We start from the raw sequence: 12,668 nt of genomic DNA on the forward strand, positions 1-12,668 counted from the left end.
TAAGGGGTCTGCTGACTTTGGTAGGCACACCACATGGCAAGTGGTGCCTTTCCTAGCTGGGGGTATCCATTCTTAATTTCTGATTAACTCTATTCTAACTCTTTCTTATACGAGTTCTGTTCCCACTGTGCCCTTCAATTGTTGTTTACTCTTTTCTGTCTGGGATGTATCCTACTTTCTGTCACCACAGCTTCTGTGGATGAGGTAAGGTGACAGTTCTGCACTTGTCATACCTGCCATCCCTCCCAGGGGACACCGCCTTATCGTAGGCACCTTCAGTGCCGGGCGGAAGGGTTTGCGTGCCCTGACAAAGTCGAGAGCTGTGCCTGCAATGGCGTAGCTACTGGCAGGGTCACCCAAGCCACATTGGTCTTGATGGAGGAGTCAGACAAAGTGTGTCCCACAATGTAAGGTGGGGGGGGCTAAAAAAACCCATGTCCTCCAAGTTGGGAGTTGGGCGTTAGGTAACAACCCCACCTCAGAAAAAAGTACTGTTGCGGATACTATACACATGCCTCGGAACAGAAAGGATTGCCTGTTGGCGACCCGGCGAGAAAAACGGTTAAAGAGAAGGAACATGGATATTCAGATAGCCACCTGGAATGTGAGGACACTCAAGAGGCCTGGCAAGCTACAAGAAGTTGGGAAAAAACTAGATAAGTATCAAGTGAAAACAGCAGCAATACAAGAAACTAGATGGAAAGGGCAAGGAATGATAGTGTCGGGGGAACATTTAATGATCTATAGCAGTGGAAATACAGGCCTTTATGGCACTGCTTTCCTTCTACATAGGTCTATGAAGGCTAATGTAATTGGTTTTCCAGCAGTGAGTGACAGAAGGTGTTCTCTAAGGATAAGGGCAAAAATTTTTTGCGTTACAATACTGAATGTCTACGCCCTTATGGAGGAGGCAGATGAAGATGCAAAGGATATATTTTATGCCAAATTGGAAGAAGAAATTGGTGAAATTCAAAGACACGATGTGAAAATAATACTTCAAGTCCTAAATGAAAAAATAGGGAAAGAAGAGGTATATAGAAGTATAATAGGAAAAGAAAGGCTACACAATGACAGTAATGATAATGGGCTCAGAATGATAGACTTCACCAGTGGGAAGAACATGATAGTAAAAAGCATCTATCACCCAAGGAAAGATATTAAGAAATGTACATGGGTATCACCAGATGGAAACACAAGCAACCAAATAGATCACATACCGTACTCATAGACAAAAGGCATGCATCAGATATTAAGGAAGTTAGCAGCTGCAGAGGGGCAGATGGAGACACAGACCACTACTTAGTACAAATTAGATTTAGGCAGAAGATAGATTTGGTAAGAAACCAAAGGAATAAGATAAGAATGAGACACAATATACAAAGACTCCAAATGAAGGAAACACAGGAAGAATACAGGAAGAAACTAGAAGAGATATTGGAAGCAGGGAGAAACACAGGGAACGAAGATAAAGTGGAAACTAAATGGGAGTTGTTGAAAACTGCCATTAGCATAGCTGCAGAAGAGATACTGGGGAGAGAAGAATGCAAAAGAGTGGTTAAGTGGTCCGATGAGGAATGAAACGAGAGAAATGAAGCTAGGCGGAGAATGTTGCAAAGGAACACGAGGTTAGCAGCAGAAGAAACAGAGAAAAGAGGAAAAGAGCAGATAAGCTTTGTAGGGTAAAGAAAAGGCAGCATGAAAGGAGAAGGATAAAGCAGCTGGATGAAATGGGAGACAACAAAGTGATCAGAAGGGTGTATGAGAGAACAAGAGATTTGAAGAAAGGTTTCCAACTGCGAGCGGTTTTCTATAAGGATAAGGATGAAAACCTAATTGGAGATAAAAGCAAATTCCTAGAAAGGTGGCAAAAGTACTTTACCGAACTGCTTGACGGGAAAGAAGGGGATAAAGAAGAAGGAACCGTGATTGAGAATGAAAGGGAACAGTACTCAGAATTGGAATTGGAGTTAGATGTAGAGGATTGGGAAGAGGAAGTAGTGCTAGAGGAAGTGAAGAATGCTGTCAAGAGCCTAAAAAATAATAAAGCAGCAGGAGAAGACAGTATAGAGGCCAAATTATTAAAATATGAGGGAAAGAAAATTGAGGAGGCAGTCCATGAATTGATAAAGGAAATATGGGTAAAGGAGGAAATGCCAAGGACTGGAACGAGGGAATTATCTGCCCATTACATAAAAAAAGGCGACAAGTCAGAATGTAGCAATTATCGTGGAATCACTCTCTTTGATGTAACATACAAGATATTTAGTAAAATTTTAGCTTCCAGGTTTGAAGGGATGATAAAAGGGATATTGGGGGACTATCAGGCTGGATTTTGGAGGGACAGATCCACGATGGATCAGATATTTTTATTAAGACAAGTGCTAGAGAAGTTTTATGAGTATGACAAGCAACTAAATCAATTGTACATTGATTTTAAGCAAGCGTACGACAGCCTACACAGGAAGAAAATTATACAGACCATGAAATAATTTATAATCCCACTAAAACTGATCAATTTAACAGAAATTACAATGAAAGCAACAGTGTATAAAGTAAGAATAGAGCAAGAACTATCTCGTGAATTCCAGGTACGGAGGGGGCTACAACAGAGAGATGTGACCTCTACAATGCTATTTAATTTAGTTTTGGAAAAGGTGATGCAGCAAATGCCAATAAACCCAGGAGGAAATATATTTAATCGGCAAGTTCAAATGGTAGCGTATGCGGATGACGTAGCATTAATGGCAATGAATGTAAGGGCACTAAAGGGGAACTACGATGTGTTAGATGAAGCAGCAGAAGTAGGTTTAGAAGTAAACATAAACAAAACAAAGTACTTGGTGATGGGGGGAGTCCAATAAAAACGGACAAAAGAATTCAATAGTAACGAATGGGAGGTCATAAGATGAACATCAACAAAAGCAAAACGAGGATAATGGAATGTAGTCTAATTAAGTGGGGTGATGCTGAGGGAATTAGATTAGGAAATGAGACACTTAAAGTAGTACAGGAGTTTTGCTATTTGGGGAGCAGAATAACTGATGATGGTCGAAGTAGAGGGGATTTAAAATGTAGACTGGCAATGGCAAGGAAAGCGTTTCTGAAGAAGAGAAATTTGTTGACATCGAGTATAGATTTAAGTGTCAGGAAGTAATTTCTGAAAGTATTTGTATGGAGTGTAGCCATGTATGGAAGTGAAACATGGACGATAAATAGTTTGGACAAGAAGAAAATAGAAGCTTTCAAAATGTGGTGCTACAGAAGAATGCCGAAGATTAGATGGGTAGATCACATAACTAATGAGGAGGTATTGAATAGAATTGGGGAGAAGAGAAATTTGTGGCACAACTTAACTAGAAGAAGGGATCGGTTGGTAGGACATATTCTGAGGCATCAAGGGATCACCAATTTAGTACTGGAGGGCAGCGCAGAGGGTAAAAATCGTAGAGGGAGACCAAGAGATGAATACACTAAACAGATTCAGAAAGATGTAGGTTGCAGTAGGTACTGGGAGATGAAGTAGCTTGGACAGGATGGAGTAGCATGGAGAGCTGCATCAAACCAGTCTCAGGACTGAAGACCACAACAACAACAACAACAATAACGGAGGACAATAAAGTAGCAGTAGAAATTGAAGAAAGGATAGCAAGTGGAAATCATTGCTATTTTGCCTTGCAGAATGTATTTAATTTCAGGAATGTTAGTAGGAATACAAAAATCAAAATATACGTGACCATATTAAGACTTATATTGTAATATATGGTTCAGAGGGCTGGGTATAGACATTAGAGGAGGAGAACTGGTTATTGAGATGGGAAAGAAAGATACTGACTGTGGTGCGGTCGCAATACACAGACACTAAACTTATTACAGTGAACAAAGAAGTCAATGAACGAACGGACAGATCATAACTGTGAAAATAAAGAAATTAAATTTTTCACTCGAGGGAGGACTTGAACTAAGGATCTCTCGTTCCACTGCTGCTCACGCTAACCACGGGACCACGTCGCTCCTGAGCTCACACTGTCCTTGATGTTGCATATATACTACTCAGTTTGTATATTTTGCTTATTTTTTTCATAGTTCCACACAACTTCTTCCTGTTTTCTCGATTGATCTGTGTTCAGTTTTTCAAGGCCTATCCACTGTGGCAACTTATAACTAAATCTGAGGGGGGTGCGATGGGGAGGTTCCCTTATGAGAAGGATTTTTGGAGCAGTGAGAGAGGAAGATGGCTGGAGAGTAAGGACAATGTAGAACTACAAACACTTTTTAGACAGATGGATATTATTGTTAAAATTAAGCAGGGAAGAATAAGATGGGCTGGACATATACAGAGAATGCCAGAAACTCAGTGTGTTAAGAAAGTTTTAACGGGAAAATCTGACGGGAGAAGGAGAAGTGGTAGACCCAGGAAAAGGTGGCTGGACGATATGGAAGAAGATCTAAAGGCAATGGGAATAAAAAATTTGAGAAGAAAAGCGATGGACAGTTACATCAAGACAACTCTAAATTGCCTTTATTTTACTTAACAAGTTCTTCCAATACTGACTGCCAAGTAGCCTAATTCCAACAGCACACTTCCGACACAAAAATAATATTGCAAATAGCCTTCTGGCATTAATTTTCAATGTTTATTATAAAATCTCTCTACAGGTTGCAACACACTCGTCATGCCACCCGGGATGATAAAGTTACAATTTCCTTCATTCTCAGATTCTGTTTCACTCCATCACCAATATGCACGCAAAAACTGCCCAACAAAACACTGATTTTGAGTAAAGAAGAGCTCCTGGCTGCTTATCCACAACTGTAGAAATCCAGTCTAGGACCAAATCCTCTGTCATCCATCAATCATCGCAACAATACCAGGTGGGAAACTCTCCGTTGGGGAAGGTTTTCTGATTAAAAACCACACACAGTGGCAGTCTTCATCCACCAGCTTTAATACTTACCACCACTGTGCACTGCTGCTCTTCAGCACTACATGTACGTATTTGTACATTACGTTCACCTACAGTATTTATCATAGTGCTGCTTGGCAGCATTTAGTCTGCATTCACTGTCTGACAAAGTAAATAAAATCAGACTACATAATGCTGGATAGATAATGAACTGTTCTCTTACGGTTGTGGCAGTTTTTCTGCAATTGTTGTTCTGCGACAAACAGATAAGATTGTTTCATTGCATAAATTGCCAAGCCCACCCATACAAAACAAATTCTCCTGGGAAAAGGTTTCTTTTATGTGCTATTTTGCGGCATTACATTTGAATCATTTGTCTGAACTGCATATTCACATTTCCTAATCAAGCAAGTCTCTTCCAAGTCTGGATATATTTGCACTTTTTCCCTTGAAATGCACACTGACCTTTCGAATTATTCAAATGTTTCTGTTCAGCTGCACAACACTAACAAATGTTTTTTCAGCACCATCAGTCTAGCTTCCCATTTTCCTTAGCATAACTGATAACTTTAAGTTTAATTTCGTCAAGTATATAGTGTGCTCCTTTCCCACCATCACTCACAAACCAACAAATCAAATGTTCACTTGCCCTCAACTTACACTATCCCTTGGATTATTCATGTCACCAGCCCTCACAATAAATCCGGTACTTCCAAGAAACCTGTCAGGTATACATGACCTGCCATGCAGTGGTAGAGCAGATGAAGCTACAGTTTTAGCAGACTGTTCTAAGGTGCCAACTTAACAGTTTACACTGCAGCTAGGTGAGCACTGTAAAAGGGGCTACTCAAAGTATTGTCCAACTAAACTTTCTTGTAAATTTAGTAGCGCAATCTATAATTGAAATATATTTTTTAGTATAATCTCACATCAAAATCTTAGATACAGCCTATATTCACACAAATACTGTATATTCTTGTCGGCAGCTTAAATATGCGAGTTGTTAAGTTGATTAAGTGATAGTTTTCGCAATTATCTGCCCTTGTTATCTCAGACATTTTGTCTATATTTTTCTGAGTCTTCATAGGATGTCTCCAGTCTCAGATTCTACACACCAACTTAAATAGCTGTTTGATTGCCACTTACCTCAAATTTCGGTGGAATGTTTACCTATCCCTTCCGTCTTACTTAATCCCAAGTCCTCCAGAGCTCTTAAATTCTGACTAATACTGGCTCCTACAGACTAATTTCTTCCTGCAATACAAAATCAGCCAAGTCCTTTCTCCTCACAGAGGCTTCTAATGCACTCAGTCCACTTATCTGCTCCGTTCTGTGGGATTCCCATTGCACTCTTGATGTTACCAGCCTTGCCCGTAACCCTTCACGGGAAATTTTTGTAGCAACTCAGCTATCCTTTAGAATTGTGATCAAATTACTATTATTTTTTGATAATTTTATTTTTGTGATTGACAAAAAACTATGGTGATATATACACATCACCGAGGCACCTATGTAAGGTATTAAAATTTTGGTGGTAAATGGATTTCCCACTTCTCTTTTGTGAGCTGTTGCATGCTGACATCACATGTAAAAAATATTGACCTTTGTGTTTTTATTACATTTTCTTTTACTTTGTTTAGAAAATAATTGTTACTGATATTAAAGTTTAATTACCACAATGTGAGAACAATCCTCGACACTATCATGCAATCCAAGGTATGAGCTGATAAATGTCTCAATGTATACTGCAGAAGTGAAGCAAAGTGTTCTAACAACAGTAGAGACCCCACAACATGAAGCAGCTGATTGTTGCAACAGTTTTCATACGCCTGACACAGTGTACTACCATAAGATGTATAGATGGTAAGATGTACTCCCAAAAGCTTTGGGATACCACAACGATGGTGGCAAGTGTGCTTCCAAAGACAATTTTGTGGTAAATATGCTTCCCAGAAACCATAAAAAAAAAACCGTTTGGTGGAACATATACTGGCCACACTCTTGAAGGCTATGTTTCACAACAAACAGAAACTACAGCTGGTGCAACATACTGCCACTAGATACCAGGAGTGTAAAGAAGTGGTAACACAAATTCTCTTAAATTCTGTAAAGAAACACATTTAATTTGACGTATATGCCCCATGGAAGGTGAAAGGGTTAATTTCATCTTAGGGTGTTTTGACTTTTTTAAATGGCGAATCAGTCCTGACAAACAGTTCTTTTTAGATTTCTTCACACCTTTCCTGCAGTAGTTTTGCCTCAGCTGCCCTGCAGTTGCTATTTATTTCATTCCTAAGACATGAATATTGCTGTACTCATTTCTTTCCGTGAACATTTTTGTACCACCACCTTTCATTGATGAAGTGTTCCATTTGTTATCGAAGGTTTCTTCATAATTCTTTGTACCAATGTTTGGCCGACATCTATCATTGTTCTATTTTACATTTGTTCATTCTTCAATTGAGATGCCTACACTGGCGTTCCTTACCACACTATCCACATCCTTAGTGGATTTTAAACACGTCTCGTCTTTCCTCAATACTTCAGTACCCTACTTCCTTCTGTACTGATTCTTTCGGATGATTCTCTTTAACCACAGTCTACTCTTCTTCATTACAAATCTGGGTCTGCCTGCACCTGGATACGTTTTATAGTCCAATACCTGATTTCAGAACCTTTGACTATGATGTAAATCCAGCTGGAATTCTTTTGTCTCTCCCAGTCTTTTCCAAGAACAGTGGAACTTTGATTTTACATTCTCCAATTTCATGGTTTTCGCAATTCTACACGATAAATTTGTATTCCCTGTGTAAAACCTATAAGATCAATGCTGGAAATTCCCTGATTATACATACCTTCCCTGTAAGGTTTACCACAATTCTACAGTCTTACTCAACACCTCACCCGACTTCATCTCGTTTTCTTCCTATTGATATTTGACATGACTTAACGAGTTTTAAGTGGCACGAAAGACAAATGGTTTGAACGACGGGTTGTAGTGGAGCTAAAGGAATATTTTTGGCTGTTGCAGAGAGGGGAGACATGAGAGGAAATGCTGAAATAATCCTGAGACTGGCTTTGCCAAAACAGTTTTCAGCTTCAATGCACAATTATAATACAACTACTGCTAGAAGAGCCAATATATACTGGAGGGACACAGCCTCCACCTTTTCTAGTGTCACTTATAATTCAAGCCTTGTACTTTCATATGTAGTTCTGATGTACTGTATTCAGCAACAATATCAACTGTCAACCTTTTAAATTCAAGCACCGAGTGTCCAAGAATATGCTCTGTTAGAATAAAGGAAACGTCAGCAATTTCAGCTAGTGAGCTCTTATTGGCTGCAACTTGTTATGCAATCAACAGCCAGCACAGGCACCACATTACACTAAAGCTCATTTTACACGCGTGACTTACTGGTCAAAATCTACTACTCTACGTGCTTGCACCTTTCATGCTTGCAACTAAATCGGCGACCAAACATGACATGAGTGTGTGTAACTTCAATGATCTATAAATTGTGCCGAGAGTAGAGTTCTCAATTTTTGAGGATGCTGTATGATGGGTAGGCACGGACTATGGCAGTACCTGCTAACAGTAAGTTATAACCTATTCCAATTGAGTTTACCCCTATTACAGAAATGGATTTTGTTTTCGCAGCTTCTTAATCTTTGTTGTGTTTTTTTGCTTTGTTTTTGTCTTACACTGGAATGTTACCCAAGGTCCTGGTATTTTTTCCTACTAGTGTGTGTTCTGCAGGTGAGAAGACATATCTAAAACCAAAAAGTACAGGGTTATTACAAATGATTGAAGCGATTTCACAGCTCTACAATAACTTTATTATTTGAGATATTTTCACAATGCTTTGCACACACATACAAAAACTCAAAAAGTTTTTTTAGGCATTCACAAATGTTCGATATGTGCCCCTTTAGTGATTCGGCAGACATCAAGCCGATAATCAAGTTCCTCCCACACTCGGCGCAGCATGTCCCCATCAATGAGTTCGAAAGCATCGTTGATGCGAGCTCGCAGTTCTGGCACATTTCTTGGTAGAGGAGGTTTAAACACTGAATCTTTCACATAACCCCACAGAAAGAAATCGCATGGGGTTAAGTCGGGAGAGCGTGGAGGCCATGACATGAATTGCTGATCATGATCTCCACCACGACCTATCCATCGGTTTTCCAATCTCCTGTTTAAGAAATGCCGAACATCATGATGGAAGTGCGGTGGAGCACCAGCCTGTTGAAAGATGAAGTCGGCACTGTCGGTCTCCAGTTGTGGCATGAGCCAATTTTCCAGCATGTCCAGATACACGTGTGCTGTAAAGTTTTTTTCGCAGAAGAAAAAGTGGCCGTAAACTTTAAACCGTGAGACTGCACAAAACACGTTAACTTTTGGTGAATTGCGAATTTGCTGCACGAATGCATGAGGATTCTCTACTGCCCAGATTCGCACATTGTGTCTGTTTATCATTAAGAAAAAATGTTGCTTCATCACTGAAAACAAGTTTCGCACTGAACGCATCTTCTTCCATGAGCTGTTGCAACCGCGCCGAAAATTCAAAGCGTTTGACTTTGTCATCGGGTGTCAGGGCTTGTAGCAATTGTAAACGGTAAGCCTTCTGCTTTAGCCTTTTCCGTAAGATTTTCCAAACCGTCGGCTGTGGTACGTTTAGCTCCCTGCTTGCTTTATTTGTCGACTTCCGCGGGCTACGCGTGAAACTTGCCCGCACGTGTTCAACCGTTTCTTCGCTCACTGCAGGCCGACCTATTGATTTCCCCTTACAGAGGCATCCAGAAGCTTTAAACTGCGCATACCATCGCCGAATGGAGTTAGCAGTTGGTGGATCTTTGTTGAACTTCGCCCTGAAGTGTCGTTGCACTGTTATGACTGACTGATGTGAGTGTATTTCAAGCACGACATACACTTTCTCGGCTCCTGTCGCCATTTTGTCTCACTGCGCTCTCGAGCACTCTGGCGGCAGAAACCTGAAGTGCGGCTTCAGCCGAACAAAACTTTTTCTACGTATCTGTAGTGTGTCGTGACCATATGTCAATGAATGGAGCTACAGTGAATTTATGAAATCGCTTCAATCATTTGTAATAGCCCTGTATTTACATTTTACAGAGAATGAACTGACCCTGTTTAGACAGAATATGAATAGATAAACAATTTACTGAAAATTATTTCAGCAGTGACAAACTTTTTTAAAAACTGCACTCTACATACTGTGACAGGTTTGCAAGCATGTATTTTCTTGTATGTGTTCTGAAATGTTTGGATGACACTTCCTATTCTTTCAGTTCTCAAGAGTGTGAACAGTTTGACAAGAACTTCCACTGTGAAATCTGCTTCTGCCATTAATAAGCTCTATTGTCACTGCTTTCACCTATATTTTTTGTTATATTGTGATTTTTCCTTAAAACGGATAATCCCCAATCTAACTTTCACCATTCAGATTCTATAATCGACAGCAGACATCTTTCAAAACACTAGCAATTTTGGCACTGATATGTAAATGAAAATGACCGTTCAAAACAGATGAGACACTATACGGAAATAAAGTGACAGTAATCAATTGAGACAAGGAAGTCACTCGTATAAAAGGGGCTTTTATCACACGTAAAATGAGCTTGTTTGCTGTATACACCAGAGCTCACTGTACGCTCTTCACTTTTTGCTTTCTTCTCTGTGAACACAAAAAGAAAGATCTCTCAGAAACAGACATTCTGAAGTGTAATTTGGAGTCATAACATGTAATAAAATAGCTCTATCAAATGTACCAAGATACCAATTTCAATTTTTGGTGAGTTTTCATTTGCTGTTACACATCTGGTATTTTTTATAAACAGATGAAATTCATTATCACAAATTATTGTATGAACATGGTATTGTACATTTAATTTCCTTCACTTATACAGGTTTTATGCCCAACCCAAGGGCAAAGCTGCCCTGAACCTCCACCCTCTTTGACAAGGCCACTGGCAGAACGTAACTTTTGCCAGAAACCTTTGGTTGCCACTGCTGATGATTATTCAAAATTAAGCATTGGTGGGGTTTGAACCTGGGACCGAGGGCATTTTGATTAGTACAAGAAGACACTACATAGAGATCTCCTCTAGATTATCACGTGTACTATTGCTCCTCTCAACTTTCAAGCTGCTATCAAAACAAAGTGTATGTCTAAAGCTGACTGATGTGCAATGATTATCCCAATATATTAGTAACGAATGGTTTACATTCAGAATCAAATTGATGTAAGAATAACTAAAATTTATTTACCATACACATACATGACATACATTTGATATTGCCTGAAAGTCTATCAACAATTGGTTTTGTCTACAACTTCCTTCAGGTATTATATAGAATAACTACAAATTTCTAACAAGTCCATACATGAATAACTACGTTAAAATAGCTAGATGATCACAGAACACAAATACCCTTATTCAGTCAGGAGTTCAGCATGTACATTTTTAAACATCAACTTACAACATTCCTTTGTTTTTAATTTGTAAGATTTATGTATGCACCAGTAAGTCATTATGATATCTGGCATACATTACTTTTCATAGCCTAAAATATATGCGAAGAAAGCAAAGGGATGAGAGAAACAATTTATGGATGACTTAATGGAACTCATTTCATCCACTGTGGATCTGAGATGTTTACAACAATACAACACATTACAGCTTCGTGTGTTATCGCAAATGTGTTCTATAAAGCCAGGAAACAAACACCATCACATATCTATAAGTCCACATACAAGCATTGTAATTGTGTTTTGACAGTAAAGTTTTCAAGGAGAACACATTTCTGCAACAAAAATGTATGTAAAAGATTGACTTTGATTGCAAGTGACACTAATTATGTATTTTTCTAAGCAATTCTTCATAGGGGAGCTGCAGATCATATGTGCACACATTTTCTGTGTTGTTTATATAGTTAGAGATACATATATATATATATATATATATATATAGTTTCTACACCTATTTCAAATTAACTTCTAACCTATACATGGAAATGTCTAATGAAAATCTTGAAAAAATTTTTAAAATGCGATTAATCAACAGTTGTTGAAGGTGTTGGAGTTGTATTACCGCCTTTCTTCACTGTACTTTCTCCTTCAGTTTTACCATCTGAAGACTTTTTCTCATCACCATCACCCTCTGCCATTGGCTCATCTTCTGTCTCTGCAGCAGTTTTTGTGGTAGATTCAACTACTTCTGAATCTGATGGGTTAGCTGTCGCATTACCCTTTTCACTATAGCGGAATCTGTCGTATCTGCCACCCTCTGCTCTAGAATCTTCATCTTCATCAGAAGACTTATTTCCAGGTTCTACTTCTCTAAGTAAGTCTCCTAAATCTTTATCAACATCAGCCCAAAGTTTGTCATCCATTCCAGCTTCCAAATCTTGATCCAAATCAACATCAACATTTTCTCCATCCATGCGACACTCAGCATTGTTTTCGAAAGAAAGATCTGCTGCTCTAGATTCATCATGCGAAGCATCACCTTCCTCATTTTCCTTCTTTCCAGACCCATCTCCATCCTTGGTAGAATCATCCTTATTCTCAGTAGCATCCTTGTCATCCTCATTCTGCATTTAAAAATTTCAATGAGCACACAAGCAAGTAAATTTCAACTATAGAATATTAATAATCAGTCACTAGTTTTCAAGTGGAAACTAAAATTACAAGGAGCAACATACAATCTAATGTACTTTAATTAACTGATCAATTCAGATCC

General features: G+C 39.0%; 1 protein-coding gene across 4 annotated transcripts in view; it reads right to left on the minus strand.

The window, feature by feature from the left end:
- Window positions 1-11,163: 11,163 nt before the first annotated feature.
- LOC124715549 (neurofilament heavy polypeptide-like) overlaps window positions 11,164-12,668 on the minus strand; it is an 86,412-nt gene continuing 84,907 nt past the window's right edge. For all 4 annotated transcript variants that reach the window (XM_047243524.1, XM_047244257.1, XM_047244249.1 and 1 more), the window contains one exon: window positions 11,164-12,519. In XM_047243524.1, coding sequence (XP_047099480.1) covers window positions 11,980-12,519 — 540 coding nt within the window. In that variant the 3' untranslated portion in view covers window positions 11,164-11,979. The remainder of the gene's footprint in view (window positions 12,520-12,668) is intronic.

This window comes from Schistocerca piceifrons, chromosome 1, assembly GCF_021461385.2.
Source record: "Schistocerca piceifrons isolate TAMUIC-IGC-003096 chromosome 1, iqSchPice1.1, whole genome shotgun sequence".
In the NCBI taxonomy this organism is placed as follows: domain Eukaryota; kingdom Metazoa; phylum Arthropoda; class Insecta; order Orthoptera; family Acrididae; genus Schistocerca; species Schistocerca piceifrons.